At 43.1% G+C, this 23,668-nt stretch overlaps 1 protein-coding gene across 3 annotated transcripts in view; it reads left to right on the top strand.

Annotated features, from left to right (window-relative positions):
• Positions 1-23,668, top strand: part of UST (uronyl 2-sulfotransferase) — a 326,823-nt gene that overhangs the window by 276,003 nt on the left and 27,152 nt on the right. Inside the window, exons 8-9 of one of the 3 annotated variants that reach the window (XM_032407696.1) lie at positions 14,953-15,232; positions 16,802-17,963. The exons of 1 other annotated variant lie outside the window; for it this stretch is intronic. In XM_032407696.1, the coding sequence (XP_032263587.1) occupies positions 14,953-15,232; positions 16,802-16,901 (380 nt within the window). In that variant the 3' untranslated portion in view covers positions 16,902-17,963. Of the gene's footprint in view, positions 1-14,952; positions 17,964-23,668 lie in introns of those variants that run through there. One more of the 3 variants, XM_032407697.1, reaches the window with a different exon arrangement.

The raw sequence follows: 23,668 nt of genomic DNA, 5'->3' as shown, positions 1-23,668 counted from the left end.
TCCTCTCCCTTCCAACCAACATCACAGATTTCTGCCTTTTCTCTCAGCCGTGGGCCATGGAAGCTCAACTCAAGACGTCGCCCCCAACCATCTTCGTTTAGAGCTGCTGTTGATCTAACACGTACCCCGTGTCAACGCCCCTCCCTTTTTTTTCTTTCATAGATCAGAATAAAGAGCTTAAGAAAGAGCTTAATTTTTCTCATCAGAAAGAGCTTACATTTCTCTTCCTCCTTAATAAAAACACCCCTCCCCAAAGGCAATTAACCATTTAAATATCTTCTCTTAGAAACTTGTAACTTCTATTGCCCGCCATCTTTTATGGGCAAGTTCCAGTGACAAACACAAGTTTGCACCACAACCGAATCTTTCAAAAACATATTAAAAAAAAAATTACGTTGTTCTTGCCAGATTACATTTGTAAACTTTAATATGTCTGGAACCTTTATACGGTATTTCAATGTTCATATCAAACATTTGCCACTGTTCTTTAAAGCAGTAGCCAGGGCACCCAAGCATTTCCCCCCTCAGATGGCCTTGGTATCTACTCGTATGAGCCCATCAATTTCAAACTTTCCTTAATTGAACAAATGGACCCCACCCCCATGCAAATGGACAGGTTACGGTTTCATCTTCTTGTTCTTTCTTAGGGTTTTGCTTCAAGCAAAAGGCACTGGGACGAGTCTATAGATATGCACCCTGTCTTATAGAGCATGCAGTTGAAAGCCTGAAATCCAACAGGGAGAGAAGGAAGAACCAGGACTGTTCATTTACATCTTCCCAAGACCTGGCCCTACCAGTGTGCTATAGATCGCCCAGATGAAGTCAACTTGATTTCAAAATAACATTGCAAACTTTCCCAGTGGAATTGACAGCATCCTTGGAACTTCATTTCACACTTTCCTGACTTGGGAATGGTTATTTTGAGTAGCACCTCTTAGTAACCTGCCTTTTTAATGCCTGGGCAAGAGGTTAAATATCTCACTTATCTACATGTTTGGCCTCCATGAACAGCTACTTCATTCAGAGCCCCTTCAAGCGTTTATCAAAATCTCACCATGTTTGACATTCCAGAGAAAACATCCAGGTTGCTGGTGATAGGGACTCACCTTGGCTTTACTCATCAAAGCTGATCATCATGATACATACAATGTCAAAACAACAATAAGGAAATAGACTATATTCCCTTAAAGATAATGTATCTAGGGTGAACAATACAAAGGGAAAAAAACTAGGTACTGTGGTAGCCCCATATGAGTTCCCAGTTCATAGAATCCCAAGAATGAGCAATAATTTAATCACCATCATTATAGACATCACGTGGTATAATTTACCAAGAATTTCTTGCACATTAAATGTTTTACAAGCAACTATATTCCCATATGAAGCCCTGTGTATTTTAAGACTTAGTAAGTTAGGTTACGGTTAGATTAATGTCAGGTAACATCGAAGAAAACGTCTTAAAGTTTAGGAAAATTGCATTACATGAATTTCAGGATCTCTGACAAAAGAAAGTAAATCCTGTCTTAAAGCTGTCAGCATTGAAACCCTTATCAAGCTATGAGAAGAAAGTTCATCACCCCCTATCGAAAGTTGCCATTTATGTGAGGGAGATAAGAAAAAAGACACATGATCACTTATGAGCAAGGTTGTTTATCTCATATTATTTAGAGTCATAGAAACTAAAGAAACAACTCAATTATCTAACAGTAGCAAAACAGTTATATGACCTGGAAGGCACTGCAAAATATGACTTGGAATAATTAATGCCATAGGCAAATGCTTATGATCAGTTAAATTTTAAAAGAATATAAAATTCAATAAACAGTATAGCAAAGATCTATCTTACACTACGCATACATAAATAAGAAAAAGACTAAAAGGAAATACATTACTATAGTAATAAGTGTGGCTTAATTTAAAGCCCTTTTATCTTTTTAATCTTTTTCCAAAAAATTCACCCTCTATTATTTGCATATGTGTGTATGTACGTACAGGTAAGCATATGTCTCTATATGGTATGTATATATATGTACATCATAATCAGAAAGAAAATGAATTTTTAAGTTGTAAGTTCTAAGAATTAAGTTTAAAGCTAAAAGCATATAAAGTCCCCAGGAACTTTATGATAACCCTATACATTGCCAGATAGGTAGCTTGATCTATATGAAACATAGGAGAGGAAAAATAATGGAGCAACATCTTAAAATGAGACAAAGAACTGTCCTGTGGGCACTTTGCCATCTTTGGAGTGCCCAGAATGACCATGGGTGTCAGCAATTGGCTTCAACATCATCAGGACTAGATTTAGACAACACAGTGTGATTCTGAGGGCCTCTTTCCTGTCAAAGGAGGTGTGTGTGTGTGTGTGTGTGTGTGTGTGTGTGTGTGTGCGGCATGCGCGCACGTAAGACAAGTAGCCTAGACCTGCTAACACCATACAGACTGTGAGGGATAGAAAGAAGAAGAATCTTGCATATACAGTAAAAGCAGAGCTTATGGGATTGTCAGATGCCAAAGAAACTTAGAACCACTGGGCTAGTGTTTCTCTTGATGTTCTTTGTTCAAGTAAGTCCATTTGATCAGGAGATCCTTATCACTCCCCATGACATGATTCCAAATAAAGTAACAAAAGTATGAAAAGTAACAAAAGTGCATTTCTCCATAATTTCAAATAAAAAATGCATTTGCGATGAAGAAATGCATTTTATTAATAATACCGTAGTAAGTCTTCCAATAAGGTGTTTTTCAGTAGATATTTTTCAATATCTTGGTTCAAGTGTTGCTGTGAAAATAAGCCCTCTGTTATTGCCATTCTCATGCCCAAGCCAGTATTTTTTTTTTAAAGATTTTTATTTATTTATTTGACAGAGACACAGTGAGAGAGGGAACACAAGCAGGGGGAGTGGGAGAGAGAGAAGGAGGCTTCCCGTGGAGCAGGGAGCCCGATGCGGGGCTCGATCCCAGGACCCTGGGATCATGACCTGAGCCAAAGGCAGACGCTTAACGACTGAGCCACCCAGGCGCCCCACCAAGCCAGTATTTTAATGGCCAAATGCTCTGTTGGGGAAAGCGTGCCTGTAATACTAAGGTTGTATGCACTTTCAAAGAAATAGATCCGCTTTTTGACCATTTGGGTCATGACGCCAAAGTTGGGGAGAAAAGAAATGGGAGTAAATGGTCCTCTGCCCAGTGAACCAGGGCAGCAAGGAGAGTGGGGAGCCAAAGCCAGCAGACCCCAGTGGGCACTGAGGCAGCCCCCAGGCAGGATTACTCAACAGCACATGCATGTCCGTATCTGAACAGGAAGGGATGCATTCTGACGCGTCTTCCAGTTCTGACATGGTTCCTTCCAAGCTTTAGGACCTGAGTGTGATTGGACAGCTCCTGCAACCAAATCAGCTGGGGTACTAATAAAGAATGCAGGTTCCAAGGGCCCCATCTCTGCAGGTGTTGGTCTGCCCAGGTGATTCATTACACATGTTTGTCCAGCCAAGTGTTCACTTGGCTCGACAAGGACACAAAGGCAGCCCTCAACGCCCACTCCTTTTTGGTCCGATCCCCCTTTTCCTCCCTCCCCTTATGGATGGGATTTTCAGATTGGGAAGTTGTCAGAAGGACTGTACATCTGTTTCCCTCTTTATTGTTTACTCTCCCTCCTGGAGGAGAGAGCCTGTGTTTCCGGCAGTTAGCAGTTCTCTTGTTCCCTGGAATCCTGCTTGGTGCCTAGTAGGTGCTTCAGGAGGATTTGAATGAGCCAAGGCACGCCGGGTAAGAAAATTACTAATACCACTCCCGCCCCCTCCCCCACCCCCAGATTCTGAGGATACATAGCGTGGAGTTGGAACACCCAGGCAAAAAACTTGGAAACCCCTCCGATGGGCCACCCTCACCTCAAGATTTGATGAGCTTAGAACCCGACCGTGCAATGTTTCCGTAAAAACATGCCTCCTTGCAGGGTTGGCCGCGGCCATTTTCCTTCCCAAAGGGGGCCAGTGCCCTGGCTTCCGTGGGCCCTTGTGACCCACCCCACACAGGCCAATTCCTCTTTCTTCCTGGTTCCCTTTGTGGTGCTCCTGCTTCCAAAATTCAAAGCAAATTGGAAGCATTAAAAAGGCTTCATTTTCTTTAATCAAAGGGGCCTAGCACTTTCAGGCATTAAAAAAAAAAAAAAAGTTACTCATTTAACTTCCCCTTGGCTCCATAGAGAAAAGGTTCTCTTTAAATTCAAAGTGAGCTCAATTTATTTTTCAATTAATTATATTTCCAGATCTAAAAAGAAGATTGTACAAAAGAACAAGAAAAAGGGAAAAAAAAAATCCCTCTGTTTACTTTACCAACCCCAAGCACCGAGTCGGCCATGAAGTGCTTTTTGTTCTTTTCTCCCCTAATTGCCATACCTCCAAGAAGCTGGTCTTAACATGCCATCGATCATCCGCAGGGCACATCAAACGCCGGCTGGCTCAGCCCCGCGCAGCGCTGCTCCCCACAGAGACACACATTCATTTCCGGGGGAGACAGCGGGCAGGGAGCCGCTCCTGTTTGAACGGTGTGGCCTCCCTGTAGAATTCAGGAAATGAGTTTACTCTATCTGTGACAAACATCATGTTCACACAGTTTCGAGAGCAGCCGGCTCGATGGGAGGCTCTGCAGGAGTGGCCCTGGGATGTGCACGCACCCTGCTGACCCCCACACTCCCCAGTACCCCAGCTCACCGCACCTGACCGTGGCCTTCATCATACCTGTCACCTGAGAATGCACGCCTCAGCCCTTGTGTGCTGGACATTTCTGAATGTCATCTAACCTGAGATTAGGAAACCACACGTTTTTTAAACAGAGGGCTGCTTCTAACAGCAGGGCCTCTGGGTTGATTACCCCTCAACTCCCCCGAAGCTGAAGAGCTGATGCCTATCTTTTGATGATGCTTGTTTGGTTTTTTTGTTGTTGTTGTTTTTTCCAGTGGTAAAATTTGGCCCCACTTTGGTTGTTACTCAACTTGTATGCATTTCTTGCACATAATCTCTGCTGGACCAGGTTCAAACAGGGCCAGATTGATGGGCAAAGGGGGCTTTGGTCGGTATAGAGTGTGCATTCCCTTAGATCAAGGGAAGGAATGTCCACACCAGCTCAAGATCAGGACAGACTGCAAGCCCGTGGTGAGGTTTGGTTATTTTGCATATGGTTAACCATCTTGGAGGTCATAAAGTGAGGCCTCTGTCCTCCAGTGCAGCAGCTGGGTTTACACAGTATTTCCAGATTGTTTATTTTGGCCCAGAGCCAGGGCTACATCGTTTTTCCATTATGCCTGTTTGACAGATGAAGAGAGGTGGGAAGAGGGACTTCAGGGGGCAGGTCTGTGATTTCCTTTTTATTTACATTAGAGGGACTTTTGAGAGTTCTGAAGATTTTGAACCAGTCCAAACATAATGTCAAGGCAGCGGAGGTAGAGAGAGCCACTACTTTTGCAAAAATGTCCAGATCTCAGGTAGTCAAGCAAAATCCGTTCGCGACCTCAGCTTGAGGCCGTGTTGGGGGCATTGTGCCTGCCACTGCTCAATCTTGCATCCAGATGGGCTACTAGTAAATGATATTTATCATCACATTGAAAAGTTAAACTCCCAGTGGTTGCTTAGGAGTGCCTTGGGAGGAGCAGTGAGTTCGGAAACTGAGGCTTAATGCCTTCGCTGGTATATGTGTTCTGCGTGGACGGATGAGATTGGTGCTGAGTGAGGGTGCATGTCCAAAGGCGCTATAGAACTTTTCCTTTGCAGTCCTTTCCCTGAGACACCAGCTTTCCCGGGATCCTCCCCATGGCCTGCCCTACGTTCTTCCACCAGGGAGCATTCAAGAGTGGTCAAGGAGCCCCCGTTCAGATTACATCCACAGCAAAGCCCTTGGAACTTGGGTCAAGTGCATGGGATCTGAATGAATGAATGATGGCAAATTGAGTAATTGAACAGCGTTAATATAGCAAAAATAGGTCACATAGATGTCTTGTTGCTCCAGTAGTGTTTGGGTTTCTTTACTTAGTGGCTGTAGTAAATACTACATGTGACATGTATTCATTAGCTACAAGGTTGTGACATATATTATTATATGTTCCTACATAGGTATTTATGTTCGTGGCAGATGTCCCTCATCCCAGTATTTCTTAAGCTTCACTAAATATACGTAAGCCGTCTGTCACCATGAGATAGCATTCTCCAATACAGTGGCTCAGAAAAGCTCACACCACTACCCCTCCAGAGCATCCTGTGATGGCAAACCCCCGTATCAGCCCATCCTAAAGAAACCTGATTTCTAGAAATGGAAAGTTTGCTCAGGAAGGACCCTCAACTAAGGAAAGAATTTAGCAAAAACAACACAGGTACAGTCAAGACCAAAATTTGCCCTTTGGGTTAATCCAGTCTTACAGATGGATTTAACATTCAGCTTTCAAATCAACAAACTTTTATTGACAGTCATTATGTGCTAGGCATGGAGCTGGGTGCTGGGGAGCTAAAAATGAAAAAGATACAGTCTCTTTCAGTCTGCAAACATTTCTGCTGGCTTGCAAGTTTTTCACCAGATCCTCCCAGACTTACCAAAGCTTAGACTTAGAACACTCAAGCCCTTCTTTTCAACCCATCCCCTTAATGCCAGAATACACACAGGGCAAGGAGAAGTGGGTGGTTATAGATTTCCACTCAATCTGGAAATTAACAGCCAGTGATGTAGCAGAAGGGCACTGGGCTGGGAATCAGAAAGCCTGCTTTCTAGTCTCAGGACAGTCACTTACTGGTCAGACAAATTTGAGCAAGTCTTGTGACCTCTCAAGCCCTCGGGATCAGTAGGTGAAATGGGTTGATCTGAGGGCTGTGTGAGGCGATGAGAGGCCATGGGAAAACACACGAATCCACAGAGCTCTATGCAAAGAAGGGCATGCTATTCTGATGAGATGTGGGGAGACAGTGAGGTAGGGGAAGGTTTGAGCTGTTTATACCACTATCTATAAAGCTTTAATAATGCAGAAAGCTCACTCAACTCAGTCGTCTTCCTACTGACTTCAGTATCATCTTGGGTTTTTTTTCTCTACTGGCATTGGATGACCAACTATAAATGTTCATGTTATCGGGAGTCAGCAGTATAAAAAGGACCCCCCTTCAGGGCCATAGTGACTCTGTAGGGTCTCTACTACCACTCCTCAGGGAGAGTGGAGTCTGGGAGCCTAGAGAAGTCTGTCCCCACCTAGTCCTGACTCTGTGGTTACTTTGGACATGTCTATAAGGAAAAACAATCTTTATTCTGCTATTGAAATAAAAAGATCAGAGGTTGGTTTTGGTTGGTTGGTTGGTTGGTTGGTTGGCTGATTTTCCCTTCTGATTATTTCACAGCTCAAAACCAATGCCTACTTTGAGGAAATCTTCTGCAATTATGAAAACAATGAAGGGAAGTGTATGGCCACTCCCTAAAAGTAAATAAGAAAAATGGGGGAAAAAATCAAAAACATCCTGAAACCACAGCTTCTCTTTGCCAAAACGTATTGATTAATTAAATACAGGAGCAGAAAAACATGACTTGGCCAGCGCTATCATTCCAAAAAGGCAACTGGACCGCAAAGCTAAACACGAAATTATAGACCCCAGTGAGAGATGAAAAATCCCAGATGTGAGAGTAGGCTGCTTCCTGCTAAGGACCCAGCATTCATGGGTCTCTTGGGCATTTTCTATTAAGAACATTCAGATACTGCCTTTGTTCCCACTTGGCTATGTCCGCACCTCACAGGCACAACCAAGTCTTCTTTGGGTCTGACAACACCCCCTCCCTTCTGTTGGCTTCTTTCGCTCCCTCACTGAGCATGGATACAGGCACTGTGTGTCCCTAGGTGCTGAGCTGTGGAAGCACAAAGGTAGATGAGGGCCACCCCTCTCCTGGGCACTCTCAGCATAACAAGCTCCATTAGGAAAACAGCTAGATGAAATGGTGGGGATTTTAGGGGGAAAAAATCCAGGGAACATTTTTTAGAAGTTTCATAGTGCCTCAGAGGCCTCCTAAGAGTTTTCCATCTTTTGGTTGAGACACACACACATAAACCTACCCCCTACCCTCAGACTTGCACACACAGCAGATCTTCATGGTCAAATAGTCAGATGGTAGTTATGAGAGACCCAGCTCCATGCAGAGTATTGTGGAGACAAGCACATTAGGCTGGGTTTCTCCACGAGGGATTTCTGACCAAGGAAAGGAAATGTTGACACCATCGAACCAACCAGAATGAAATGGCCCATTCGCTCCCATCGCAAGCGGGCTCCTGAAGAGGGATTCTCCCCTAAGACCGTGAGCCCCATTTAGCCATAAACAATGTGAGGGGTCAAGAGCCTGGGTTTAGTCGTCAAACTGTCCAGACCCAACTTCTGGCTTCTCCACTTACCAGCTGTGTGAACTTGAGCAAGTTACTAAATTCCAATGTCACATCTATAAAATGATGATAATAAGAGAGCCTTCCTCATTGGGGTTTTTGTAAGGATCGAGCGCGTGTTAGAATTCTCACATTCTTCGCACTGAGAAAACTCTCTCAAAAATGCCTATTGGTGATGAAGTTCATGATGATAAAGTCCCATTCCCTGCTCATAACTCCCATGTCTGGTGCAATATGTTATTCAATAAATATTTTCAGAAAAAAAGAAGGAAGGCAACATTGGACACAGGAATGAGGCCTACTTGAAGCCTTCATTTTGACATAGAGTACTTGCTTCCTAGGTTCATGAAAGCCAGAATTTCAAAACCTTTAAAGCAGAAGCATAAAACCCAAATTTTTATAGCAGCCAAAGAGGTAACATAAAAGAATGAACTGGCATTTGGGGGCTGGAACAAAATGGAGAGCCCTGGCCTCTCTCAAGGAGGGAGGTGGGCAGCCATACTCAGCTCTAGAAGAATATTGCCTCACTTTGAGAGAAGCCAGAGATGCAGATTTCCATGTGAAATAGACCAAGTCTTACAACAACTAAGTCAGTTTCTAAAAAAAAAATACCGCACAGGCCAAATAGTACAGCCTGCCCGTCAGATCTCAGGCTGCCTTCTTGCTGTGCCTGCTTTAATGAAAGGAGCCCTGAATTTGTCTCCTCCTTCTGAAATGTTCACCAGTGGGGACCAGAGACATGAGCCCCTTGAAGTCATCTCTCAGTTCCTGCTAGTTTCGAAGGATGCTCATGGGGTACATCACTTCTTGATGGTTACGTTCTACAGCGTCTGCCCACCTAATGAGGGCTACTTCACTTCCCAAAGGATGCTAATAATAAGTATGGATTCTTAAAGCATGATTGTTTTGTGACCGAAATAAGAACAGTCTCCAAAAAATCCTAACAACTTCCTCTAGAACTGCTATTATGGCAATCTGGAAAGAGGCTGATTCCACAGTTCACGTAGCTTTGTTTTGTTTGGAGGGAAAGTCTGGCGTTTTACAAAAACGTGGGACACTTAGCAATGGAATGACTTTTCCATAGCACTGATTACTGTATAGCAAGACACATAACCGTATGTCTTTGAAATGTGATTTTAAAAATTCTCAACTAACTGTAACAGAGCAAACTTCCCTCTAGTCTTTCCATGTGAAGGTGATAATTTTCTACAGGCTCATGAAAGCTTCACTGGTTATGGCCCAGTATTAGTGGAAACCTCAACACGAATGGAGGTCCAGGCTCAGATTCCAGCTCTGTCGATGACTTACTAGCAGTGTGACCCTGGGTAAGTCATTTAATCTCCAGAGCTTTTATCCTCCCATCTGCAAAATTGGGGGTCAGAATACCTCTTAGCGTTATTGAAAATATTGAAAATATTAAATACAATAACATACCTGTGGACACCATCCAAACCTCTAATAGATGTCCATGTCAGTGTTGGTTGAGTTTGACCTTTGTTTCTCCTCTCACAAAACAAAATCCTTAATTCTGACCATGACACCATCCTCTGGCAGTATCATTAACCTTCCTTTGAAATTTGGCAGCTCTGTGGAAAACAAAAGGGGCGGGGGGAAAGGCTGTAATCATTTCATATAAACTTTTGGTTTTGTGTCCACTGCGGTATGAAAACTGAGGGTACAGGGTTGGATGACACCACCAGAGAGTAAGGAAGGGGTAGAGGACAGAGGCTAGGCCAGCATCCGGGAGCACTAACGTTGAAAGGACAGGCAGGGAAAGAAGTCTGGGCATGGGAGGTTGGAAGGGAGCAATCAGAAAGAGACTAGGACCACCTAGTGCTCATTCAATGTAGCTGCTCCTATAAAAATACACCATGAGGGATCAGGGTTAGCTGGGACCGTCACCATCGCTTGCCACATCAGCTAATTAATGATGTAGACATACCCTGGTCCTTTTCCCTTGTGTTTGAATGATACGCTGCTACTTTTGACAGAGGGTTACCTGCTCTGCCCATCCACCAACTGGCCCGTCTTCAGCTCTAGAGGAAAGCATGCAGGGAAGAGAATCTGGCTGTGATGAACTAGGAGTAGCTTTATAGCAATTGACCCAGTTACCTAATCCTAATCAAAGAAGGAAATGTGTAACTCCCTCATGCTATCATGTTTTTAAATCCTCCAACATTTTAGTGACTTGGTGTTAATAACCATTTATAGCAAGCCAACATTTTACGTCCAATTTATCTTGAAGACTCGTCTAAGGAGTTACCTGGTTCTAAGATAAAAATTCAGTGGACACTTTTCTTGGATCGTTTTGTTGTCAGTGATTACACTTGCTGTGTATTATTTTTAGGAAAATTGTGTTTCGACCTCAAAGAGCTTTGAGGCCCTGCAATAGAGCAGATCCCAAATGACTTATTTACAAAGATGTAGGCTCCAAGATGCTTACTCCTTTGGGTCCTCCCCCAGAACAGGGTAGGAGGGCCTTCTGTTTAAGTTCCAGGCACTGTTAGCCCCTCCCTTTTTCATAAAATGTAAATACAAGGCCTTCTGTCTTTGCTGTTGCAATGTTTATGACTACACACCTGACCAGCACATATGATAACTAGCTCCACTGATTATCATTTATACCAGGACTAGTACTTACTAGAATAAACAAGATAAATGAAAGATTGTAGAATGAAATGCAGTCTTGATTTCTTTAAGAAATGATTTCCTGAAATCAGGGGTCCTTAACAGATCCATAAATGCCTAAGATATTCATATATGAGCTTCTAGAAGCCCATATACTCTCCCTGTCTTCCTGAGCATGAACTTTAATCAGGTTTTCAGGAGGGTGAAGAACCTCTACTCTGGAGTATATTCCCTGATCAAGCCTGAGTAGAATACCTGGCATGTGCCACTTTCCTCTGTCACCCAGGAAACTCATAGCTGAATATACATGAAGGATGTTATTAAAATGATGCTAATTTTGTTACAGTTTTTTCTTATGAAAATTCACACAAGATATTTCTCTATGTTTTATAACTAGGAATAGATGTGAATAGGTTGTTTTGAATGAAGAGCAGTTCACAATGTTAAATTCTCTATTGATTGTTAGAAAGTTTAGGGCCAAACTCTCAACCCACCTGCTACCCAAGTGCTTAGGACTTCACAGTGTGCATTTTGTGTTACTTTTAAAATATATTTTATTTATTTATGAGAGAGAAAGAGAGTGTGCCCATGAGATAGAGAGCATGAAGAGGAGAGGGGCAGAGGGAGTGGGAGAAGCTGACCCCCTGCTGAGCAGGGAGCCCTACTCTGGGGCTCTATCCCAGGACCCTGGGATCATGACCTGAGCAGAAGGCAGAAGCTTAACCGACTGAGCCACCCAGGTGCCCCATATTTTATGTTACTTGATGTTGGGGTTTGAGGGACTAATAAATAACACCCATGTCCCCCAGCCTGAGTTCTAAACTAATTGAGAAATAGACACTGGAAACCGACAGGTGGAGATCCAAATGTCAGCTTTATTACCAACTCAAGCTAGGTGGGAGAATGCAGCCTATGTGTGAGGAGAAGTGGGCTGGTCATATCCCATCCCGACTTAAACAAACTTGCCCACCAAGTCACAGGCATGGTTAGAAGCCCTCCTTCTCTGCAGGAAGGTGTGAACTGTCGGTAGACAGACACACTCTTTCCAGAGGGGATGGCCTCTCAACCCCTTCTCCAAAATGCAGAGAAACCCCTCTGGCCCTGGTACCTGGCCCACCTCCCTGAACGAGGGGCTGGGGCAAGAAGCAGGAGCAGTACTCTAGGGAGATCCTTCCAAATGGCCAGATGGAAGCCATTACCCCCAATACCGAACTTCTGACCCTCATTCTCTCTTTGCCCAGTGTCCGTAACTATTTAGCTCTTTGCAACAGATATATTTTTGTGAAGTTCTTCACATTCTTTTTGGACCAGGTTGGGCCATATATGTCAACTGAAAAAAATTTATTTGAAAATCACAGGAATCCTAATATTTTTTATGGTATGAAATAACAAAAGACCACACAACTTAGAGTGCTTCAAGAGGAAGGGATTGTAGGAGTCTGGAAATGAGTGAATTATGCTTCTTGCACCTTTCAGTGTTTAACTTAAAATGCTTGTGCCTTGCCTGTCTTTAATACCAATTTTTTAAACTCTGTATTTTAAAAACCCAAAGGGATATGCATATTAACATGTCTCACCTCAGATTAGCTATAGTTAATATCCGCAAAGAAGATAGACATTATAGAATGTTCTGTCATAAACCCATTTTAGAAGAGACTATGCCAGGGGCGCCTGGGTGGCTTAGTTGGTTAAGCGTCTGCTTCCGGCTCAGGTCATGATCCCAGGGTCCTGGGATCGAGTCCCGCGTTGGGCTCTCTGCTCAGCGGGGAGCCTGCTTCTCCCTCACACTCTCCCTCTGTCCTTTCTCTCTCTCTTTCTCAAATAAATAAATAAAATCTTAAAAAAAAAAAAAAAAAAAAGACTATGCCAAATTCTTTAACAAAAATTCTGGAACTGATATGTCCAAATATGTATTGTACCTTGCAAGAGACTCAATTGGAAAAGTAATACCCTTATTTAAATGAGGCCGTTATTATTCTGAGAATTTCTTCATTAGAAAGGCTATTGGAAGCTTCAGAAAGTATCTCAAACAGCCTAAAAAATGACAAGTCTTTGTCCTGTCAGGTGAATCTGATTTTGGAAGCAGCCATTTGGAGCTACGTTCAGTAAATAATATACCTATTCAAATTTGGTGACAAAAAGTTTTAGTTAAAAATAAGATGATAAAAGAAACTACGGCAAATTTTCATGATCTTGGGTTTGGCAATGGTTTCTTAATATAGCACCAAAAGTATAGGTAACATAAGAAAAAATAAATTGGTCTTCATTAAAATTAAAAACTTTGTTCATCAACGATAACTATCAACAGAGTGAAAAGACAACCTACAATTTGGGAGAAAATATTTGCAAATCATATACCCGATATATATGCAGAATATCCAGAACATATAAAGAACTATAACTCCACAATGAAAATTTAAACAATCTAATGCCAAAATAGGGAAAGGACTTGACTAGACATTTCTTCAAAGAAGATATACAAATGGCCAACTAGCACATGAAAAGATACTCTGCATCATTAGTCATTAGTGGAATGAAAATCAAAACCACAATGAGATAACAATTCACACTTACTGGGATGGCTGTAATTTTTTTAATTAAAATAATAATTATAGAAGAAGATTTGGGGAAATTAGAGCCTTCATACATTGCCAACAGGCACGTAAAGTGGTTCAACCACTGAGGAAAACAGTTTGGTGGTTCTTTAAAAGTTAAACAGAGAATTACCACGAGCCTGCAATTCCACTCCTAGGTATATGCCCAAAAGAACTGCATTCAGGGACACAAACAAGTACTTGTATATAAGTGTTCACAACAGCACTCTTCACAATAGCCAAAAAGTAGAAACAACCCAAGTGTCCATCAATGGATAGATGGATAAACAAACTGTGGTACATCCATATAATGGACTACTGTTCATTCATAAAAAGGAATGAAATACTGATAAATATACAATGTGGATGAACTTGAAAACATGAAAAACATATGGTACCTGAAAAAGCCAGACACAAAAGGGCATACTGTATGATTCCATTTATATGAAGTACCTAAAAAGGCAAATTCATAGCCAGAGAGTAGATTAGAGGTTACCTGGGGAGGGTTATAGGGAATTTAGTGGGTGCAGAGTTTCTGTTCAGAGCAATGAAAGAATTTTGGAAATAGTGGTGCTGGTTGCACAACATTATTAATGCCCCTGATACGTACACTTTAATAGGGTTAAAATTTTATGATTGAGATATATATATATATATATATATATATATATATAACATTTCTTGTTCGGCATTACATGTAAAATATATAGAACATTGTATTATTAGTCATTAATATAAAACTAAGCAGATTTTAGTTATAACTGACCACAACTTTAAAAGCATTCAAAATTTACAACAGTTAACATTGTATTTTAAGGAGTCTAGCAGCTCTTCCTTTATTTTTCTTGACAAATGCCCTGTGGAAATAATGAAATGTAAACCGATTTTATATCAAATTAAACTCTCAATAATGCATATTAATACCTTAAAAGAAAAAACAAGATGATTAGAAAGTGGTGATGCTTCCTCCTGAAAGTAAAGCCCTTGATGTGTGGAACAGGACATCAAAAGGGAAACCGGGTAGATTTTGCTGTTCGGGAGAATGTGTCATTTGTAGATAACTGAACTGTGGTCAAATTGCATAGTTCACATCCCGTGCAAAGAAATGTCAGATCGTTTATGTTTAGTCAACTAATGTTGATATTAACACCTAGAATATGGTGAAATCTTTCTAAATAGGGCAGGGGACCCATTTTTCCCTTCTATTCTTTGCGCGCTGAGTTTGTTCTCAAGGAGCTGCCAGTCTTAGGCTCGTAATGCACGGCTTCGTCCTTCCTCCTTTTGAGCGAAAGCATTAGAGACGACTATTCATGTGCAACCCTGGTTCTTTTCCAGAGCATAGGAAACTTGGAAATATGACTGTGACCGTGAAGAAGACTGTCCCCTCCCCCGAGGCCGTGCAGATTCTCTACCAGCGAATGAGATACGAATATGAGTTCTACCACTACGTCAAAGAGCAGTTCCACCTGCTGAAGCGCAAGTTTGGACTGAAGTCCCACGTCAGCAGGCCCCCTCTGAGGCCCCAGTTCTTTATTCCAACTCCACTGGAAACCGAGGAGCCGATCGATGACGAGGAGCAAGATGACGAGAAGTGGCTAGAAGATATTTATAAGAGGTGATGCCAGCACTGTGTTGCCTCCACCGGCTGTATCTCCCTTTTCCAGAAAGTTCTTTTGTGGGGGGCAGGAAAAGTCCTTAAGGGACTACATTAATGCTCAGCTGCATTAAAAAGAACAAAACATGCCCACATGTTGGGGTCATGGGGAGATGCCCGGTTTTGCGGGTCTCACTTGTCTGACTGCATTGTGTCTTCCTGGCTCCTTGGGTCCTGTCCCAGGTACACTACATGGCGCCATCACGGGGCATCCCATCATAACATAGCTTTTCCCTCTAGCATCTTGAGAGGAGGGGGAGAAATAGAGCCCACAGCCCAGTAACTTATCATTTGTAAAATGACTTGTAAAAATATTACCTCAGTGGTAGGACACATCCAGACTTAACTGTTTCGGTAGAAAGACAAAACCACTTCAGAGACCAGGGAATCCACTCTAGAAGGATCTAAGAGGAGAAGCTAAGACTGATAAGGACCTCAAAAGGGAGGATGCCCCTGGATGAGTGGTTTCTGCCCCCGTGGGTAGAATTCTGCCTCTGGTCCATCTCAGGGGACACTTTCACCAAGAGCAGCGTAGTTATCTCTGAAAGAAGTCAGCTGGTGCCACACCCCCAACCCTTCCAGAGCCTCGGTACCTTTCAAGGTCAAAGGGCATGGCAAGCTCCATTGAGACACTCCCTTTCCAAGCACCATTCTGACAGATATCAAAGCAGCGTAGCAGGGAAAAGAATTTGTTTGCTGTGTAAGGAAGACTGTAGGCGAGACAGAGCAACTCTGGAGGCCACGTGACATCAGGAAACTGGTACGGTTGTGTTCTTTGCACCCAGTATGAAACATCTCTCTCCCCAGCATTGCTTTCACTGGAAACCCAGGAACCAGCTTAGCTCTGGCATTTGGCGGCTGTGGGCAGAAGTTCTAAGCCTGACCACAGACGATGCATAATCTACCAGGCACACCCCTGGCCCAGTTGGGTCCCCAGTCCCTGGCATCTTTCACCTTTGGTCCCTTGAGAGGTACCTGGTTTTAGTAAAAAAAAAAAAAAGGGGGGGTCCTGAGTTCTGCTCAGGCAGCTGTGAAACCACAGTCCCATTTCTTAGGGAAGCAGCTCTCTCGTGAGAACGCTTATTAAGACGTTAAGAAGAGAAGAAGCAAGAGCTTCTGGTAAGAGTCTGCCTGACCAGCTCTCTGAATAGGTGTCTCCCCACAGAGTGGTCTGCATAGCAGTTGGGCAGCTCCATTGCTCCAAATATCTCTTCTCCCCATTTCTCTCCCGTCATCTGCCACCTATTCATGATCCCGTGGGTCTTCGGCTTCTGAAATGTTTTCATCGTTAACTGCTCCCTCCTCCCCAGCCCTGAATATACATATATCCCTGGGTGGATAACATACAGCCAACCGAGAAGCAAGGGTGCAGGTGGTGATGATAGGCAGGATACTTGCATCAGATTTTGTCTCCTTCATGTTTTTTCCCCTAGAGCCAGCCCTCTCAGAGCACTAGCAAAGTGTGAGTTGGGAACACTTAATAGTAAATAAGACTGACTTTACACAAGCTACACATTTTCTACTTTTCAGAAACCAACAAGTCTCTCTAGAGTTTTTTCTTCGTTCACTAAAATTGGATGGTAGCCAAGATATAAAGCAAGTCCTTTGGAACCTGTCGAGTGAGCACTAAAGCTACTTTATCATGAGATGTACTGAGAAGGCTCCACCCCACAGGAGTCCAGCGAAGGCTGGGACCACAGAGGCACAAAATCCAGCATTTGGCCACTGGTGGGCCTCCTTTCTGCCTCAGAGAACTGGGGCAGAGACGTGCTTAAGAAAAATGTTCTTAGAAGAGGAAATATCCTTTGTCCTGTTGAGAGAGGCCAGGGCCCTTCCATTAGGCCTACCTTAAAAAGCAGCACAGAGAACCGCTGTCCTATTGAAAACAAAAACAAGAACGACAGCCTGGTACACGGTGAGTCATTTCTCTGAAACTGCATATAAAGAATGATAATTAGTTCACACACTGTGCAAGCTCACTCTCTGAAAATAAAATCGAATTGGCTTCGTGGTCTCTCTTTGTCAGAACATAAGGACCACTGGTCATGTTAGCAATGCATCATCCTCCGAGTTCACACGAGCACTGGGTGTCCAAAGGCATTTATTGTCAGCCGTGATCCTGACAACATCCCAGCAAAAGATGCTGACGGACTCACTTGCAGGGCCTTACTGTTACTCCGTCCCAACAAATAGCCTCTACGTCCTGAAAGTCAAGGCACTTCATCAGTTTATTGGCACACATAACAACATTTCTTTGGCCCTGAGCCCAACGCAGTTTGTACTTCATGAAATATATTGTACATTTTACATAGTTTAATTTAAAAAATACATTTTAAGCTGGTTGATCTTTGACTGCCTTATTTATTATAACCTTTCAGCACATTCCAAGGTTTTAGTTACTCAGGAAGGAGTTAATTAAAATGATTTTTATTTTGGTCTGATGGATGTTTTTTAAAAGGAAAATTATTATTATGAACCTTCAGCCTACTTTCCTTGAGTGCCGTAAAAGTGCTTGTAAATCTTTTTTTTTTAAGAAGAAGAAAGAAAAAAAAATGGTGTTTGACATGGATGGAAATTCAAAAATATATATGGAACTGAAACATTAGCTTAGCTAAAATAAAAGCAATCTGTGTTTGAGATGAAGTGTTCCTTAACTTATTCATTATCCATATAAATAAATGAATATAAATAAGTTGAAATTTTTTTTTTTCCGTTCTGTTGATAGCTGAAAATAAAAGTGCCTGCCGTTCTTCACAGCGCCCTCGGCCTTCTTAATTGGCCAACCTTTTTCCATCAAGACGTGCCTTTTTTAGAAAGATGTATTTTTTTTTTAAGTCCATAAACTCTATTCTTATGATTGGATGACACCAAAAAGCTGGCTGAAGAAATGAACTAGAGCTAGGCCTTCATTCATCTGGTTGTGTGTATACAAGCCCGAGCAGCTGACTTTACCCGGACGTGTCCTGGTTGGTTTGGTGTCGGGGTGGTTCAGCAGAACCCTCAAGCCCCCGATTGCTGGTGTCTCAGCTGCACATCTGCTCTAACACGGGCAAGGAAGGGTACGCCCCACCACGCCTCTTAGCATGTATTCTGATCTCTTTCTCCGACAGGTAGAGCCTCAAAAGCTGGGTGATTCTCACCTCCCAAGCGAGCAGTTTTGATCCAGAAACACTCTTCTTGTGAAATTTCACAGCTGCATCAAAAGGGGCTTGCAGGGACACCTGGGTGGCTCAGTCGGTTAAGCATCTGCCTTTGGTTCAGGTCATGATCCCAGGGTCCTGGGGTCGAGTCCCGCATTGGGCTCCCTGCTCAGCCAGGAGTCTGCTTTTTCCTCTCCCTCTGCTCCTGCTCATGTTCTCTCTCCCTCTCTCTCTCTCAAATAAAATGTTAAAAGCCGGGGGGGACTTGCAAGAGAGTCAGGGAGTCCCCAAGCTTTCTAGCTATCAGACACCACGTGCCAACTACCATGTGGCTATTTTGTAAAAGGAAAGAATCAGGATCTTGGTACTAGACAAAAGAAAAACCTATTTTGGTAATAATATACTTTAAGTAAGAGTCTGAGTCTTAAACAACAAGTGACAAGTGGTTACATTTATCATTTAATTTGTTCTGTAACTTGGTCACATGATGTCTGACTCTGAGTGATCTTTAAAGACAAAAGTACTGAACAAAACCTGGACCATACCCCCTCTGGACTTGCTTTGTTTGGTCTGAGGTTCTTCATAAATGTGCTGTTACCTGCAAGTTCATCCAGTGAACTATTTGGCTTTAAATGAAGGTTGTGGATAACGGGTAGGATTTCTCAGAAGGCAGAGTGATGATCCATAAGCATTCAGGACAATTGTTCTGTGGGTCAAAATTATGAAATTCTCTTTTAGTAAATGTAAAGAGGATTTATTTTACTAAAATAACTGGCTTCACATCTGGTGATGAGGAGAATAATTTTTTTTAAAAGTATGTTGAATATCCCACAAAGGAAAAGCCTGTTTTAGGCTAAAACCAATATTAAGAGTCTGTTAAGAAAAACACATAGAACTTCTTTCACAGCTCAGAAAATTCATCGTGGCGGAGCTCAGTGTGTTAGGGCCATAGACTGGCTTAAACAACAGAAATTTATTTTCTCACACTTCTGGAGGCTAGAAGTTTGAGATCAAAGTGTTGGTTTCTCCCGAGGCCTCTCTTTTTGGCTTGTACCTGGGCATCTTCTCTCTCTGTCTTCACATGGTCTCACCTGTGTGCCCCCTTGTGTCTGGGCCCAAATCTTTTAATAAGGACACCATTCATCTTGGATTAGCGCCCACCCCAATCCCTTCATTTTAACTTGATTAGCCCTATAGAGACCCTATCTCCAAATACAGTCACATTCTGAGGTGCTGGGTGTTAGGACATCAACATATGAGTTTTGTGGGGACACAGTTCCTCTCAGAACACCCAGATGATAACAGAGAAGTTAGAGCAGAGGAACTAATCTCTGACCAGGAGAGAAGCGAGCCTCAAATCACAGACCCCTCCGACGGCAGTGTGGCTCAGCGGTCATCTGGCCCTTGTCCTTATTTTATACGTAAGGAATTGAAGGTCCAGACAAATACAAGATGCAAATACATCACATGTTAACTTTTTCCATCGAGGGTTTGATTAACTTTCGAATATCAAACAAATCAAAACTTTAAAATGATGATCTAGCCGAAGTCCCTCTACTGACCTAAATCCGGGATGGAAAGGATAAACCCCATCCGGTACCCCCTGCCTCATGGACGCCGCCCCCCCGTGTGGCTCTCCTGGGAGTGGGGCCTGTGGAACCCCCTTCCACAGAGGGAGACCCTAATCACTTAAGGCCTCAGAGACAGATGTCAAAATAAGCCTGTTTCATTTTAGATGTTCCTCTCTCCTCAAAGAATTTGGGCTACATGTTGCCCCTCTCAGATTATAGTTTTCTTTCTCTGAAAAAGCAAAATGAAGATTCACATTCTACTTCTTGTAAGGAGTTTCAGAAGGACCTCAAAAAATAAAGTCAAATGCAGCTCATAAAACTCGTGGCAGACGAGTGTAGACTTGCCCCTGGAAACCCGGAGCGAGAGAGTACCCAGGCCCCGAGCCCTCCCCGGCCTCTCCCCTCGCCCACCGACTGCTTCCCGCACTCGAGAATTCCTTTCTGCGTAGGCCAGGCTTGGCTCGCAGCTCCCAGGCCTGCAGATTCCCAAGGAACACCCGGGCCCACGGGTGTTCATGGGTCACAGAATTGCGAACTGACCCCTTGTGCCCTTTGGCTTTCAACTTGTCAACATGGGGATTCCCTTAAGAAAAAAAAAAAAGGAAGAGAAAAAAAAAAAGGAAGGGAAGAAAAATCACCGTGCAAAGGAAAAATGTGAGCTAAGTTTTTCCTTTGGAATCTTGGCGTGTGCGTTTAGCTATCTTCAAGCTGGCTTTCGCCAGACACTGTATGCTTCGAGCAGGCATGGAGCAATCTGCCTTACGCTGTGCCGCCAGAACATTCAGACTTGACCTGTAACATGCCTCCTACTCCAGTCCTGAGCGGAGACAGCCGTCAGGTCGGCCGCGCCAGACGCAGCATGCTGGCTGCGTGGGGCAGCTAGAGAAGCCTCTAGAACCGGGAAGCAGAGCTGCTGGCTGACAAGGGCAGACACTGCACACCAGTGAAGGCCCAAAGTTCACCTCCCAGCTGCTCTATTTCACTGGGCGCTGGAGTAATAAGTCACTTGACCTCTCCCTGCCTGAAGTCAGCCCAGCTGGAAAATAGGAGGTCCATTGAAAACCAAGAGTTGCTTCTGGAATGAACTTTGTCCCCCCACCCCACCCTCCACCACCATATGCTAAGAGACTAAGAGCCACAAGCCTTTAGGGGCTGATGAATGTTCGTTTTCTCCACGAAGTGCTCTGTCCTCAGCAAGAGAGCCTATATTACACATAATTCTAGGTCCATCCATGCCCCCAATCCCTCACGCCTGCACGTGGTTCCACCTAACCTATCACTGAGTCCATGGAAAGCAGCCTTTGGGAGATGCGAATGGAACCAGTATGAGTAGGCACATTCTAGTGGACATGGGTCAGTATTCTTAACCTGTGCCATTATTCAAGGCAAACCACTTTATGGATTTCCAGTTTTCTCTAACACTCTCTTTGGGAGGAGGTTGTGCGTTACAGGAATCCTCTCTAACTCACAGCTTCTAAATACAGGCATCTTCTAACTTCTTTAAAGTACCCTGCATATCTGTGATCCTGTCCATGATAAAGAGCCTAAAACATCCATGTCAATTAGTACAGGGTATGCACAAGAAAAGTTTTCGTAAAGGTTGGAAACCCAATAGGATGGGGTACTGTACTTTTTGGCATTTTATTCTCAACATGGCATCACTACTCTGACGTTTTGGGAGAAGTCTGGTAATGATTTCGTGGGCTGGTGATGTGTGCAGAGTGGTCGAGCCTTCTGACTCCATTACGGGACTGCCATTAGAGGATTCTAAATCTTTTGTGTTACTAATTTTTTACCGATCACAAACTTCTTTACAGCCACCCTATTTGCTGCTTATATCGAATTTACCATCTCCTTTCCTCCTCTGGCATACTTTCCTATTTGCTCTCCATCTTTGATTGAAAGTTAATGAAATTCTAATCCAGTGCATATTCCCAAAAGATAATTCATGAACCAGGTGTGTGAGATAGGCATGAAAAAAAATCCTTGTGCTAAACAAGTTGGAAAATGCTTTAGCTCAAAGTGTCACACAGTACAGTGGTATTTTAAGAGCACACTAAGGGTCTGGAAGAATACTGCAGTTTTTAAAAGTCAGCTTATCTTGGGGCACCTGGGTGGCTCAGTCGGTTAAGCATCTGACTCTTGGTTTCGGCTCAGGTGGTGATCTCGTGGTCGTGAGACTGAGCTCCGTGTCGGGCTCCACGCTCATCACAGAGTCTGCTTGGGATTCTCTCTCTCCCTCTCCCCTCCCACTCGTGCTCTCTCTCTCTCTCTTTCTCTGAAATAAAGAAATAAATATTTTTTTTTAAAAGTCAGTTTATCTTTGTCGAACCCCACATTTCTCAAAACTATTTGTCATGAAACCTTTCTGAAGTTAGACCTATTAATAGTTGTGGAACTAGTGTTCTGGAGATTACACTTTGAGAAACATTGCTTTAATGTGTCATTTTCCCCCCATTGGAAGAGTTGCTTTCCTTCTGCTATGGTTCGATGTTTGGTCTTCCAAGTGGCTCATGTATCCTGCTTGAGGAAAATGTATTTGCAGATAATTAACATTTTGATAGATAGAAGGTGGGGGCAAATAACATTTTTCGTAAAATAATGAACAAGGAATCATCTTTCAGTTTTGCTCATGCTCCTTAATTACATCCCCCTACTTCACGAGAAAGTGGAAACTCTTTTTAAGGTGATTTTTAAATAGTCTTTAATATTATTTGGATGCCTCGGATCAATTCACGACTTCCGTGAAGACTGGTGCTCAAATTGGATTGGATGAAGAACATCCGCCGCGTTTCGTCTGTGCTTGGTTCTGCAGTGGGGAACTAACGGGGGCAAAACGGGGATCTCCCGTTGTTCGGGTGAGGTTGGCAGCTGGAGATAAAAATGCTCAGCTCTTGAGCTTGAACCCAGCCTTTGCACACTGGGGTACCTGTGTTGTTCAGCACACTAGGGGGAGCCGGAGCCATAACATTTTACTCAGGAAATCCAAGGTCTTTCCAAACCTCCTTTCTCTCCCACACCTGCTTATTTTCCTTCCGTGCTTTAGAGGAGTATGGCCCCTAGTGTATGTAAAACACAACGCACACGCCGTGCACGCAGCCTATTATCTTTCCCAAGCTGTGTGACCTGCTCCCGTGTTGTTGCCATTATTTTTAAATTACTATAGTATGTTTAAAAATCAATCTTTACCAGATCATCTTTCCTGAGCGTGTTGTGTAATTGCATGATGGACGTTCTGATTCACTCATCGGGAGTTGCCTGCTGCGGTGACTTGATGGTCAGAATAACCCTCAAGCAAGACCGCCACTGCAGCCATAGACTTACCAGGTGGGTACGGTGAAACAAACAAGGATGGAGGACGAAGTTAAGAATCCCATATGGCTCTGTCAGCAAGCCAGTCCAAGCTAGAAAAGGATTCAGATAACTCTCAGGTCAAATATTTTTTAATGAATAAAAATTGATTGGCATGCATAGGAGCTTAAATATGGAGAAGGTGAGAGATCACTGAAGACTTGAATAGGGAGGAGGTTTCCTGTGGAATTTGTTCCAGGGACAGTGGAATTTGTATAAAAAATAGGGCAGATCTAAAGCATAACGAAGATCTGACCTTGCGGCAGATCTACAAGAAAGGTATTGTACCCTGTTTGTGTAATAGGAAATAAAGTCCCCATGAAGCTAAATAATGA

The sequence above is a fragment of the Phoca vitulina genome, unplaced genomic scaffold (genome assembly GCF_004348235.1).
Source record: "Phoca vitulina isolate PV1807 unplaced genomic scaffold, GSC_HSeal_1.0 scaffold9, whole genome shotgun sequence".
Classification (NCBI taxonomy): Eukaryota; Metazoa; Chordata; class Mammalia; order Carnivora; family Phocidae; genus Phoca; species Phoca vitulina.
Note: the sequence above shows the minus strand (reverse complement) of the source record. Positions and strands in the feature narration are given on the sequence as shown.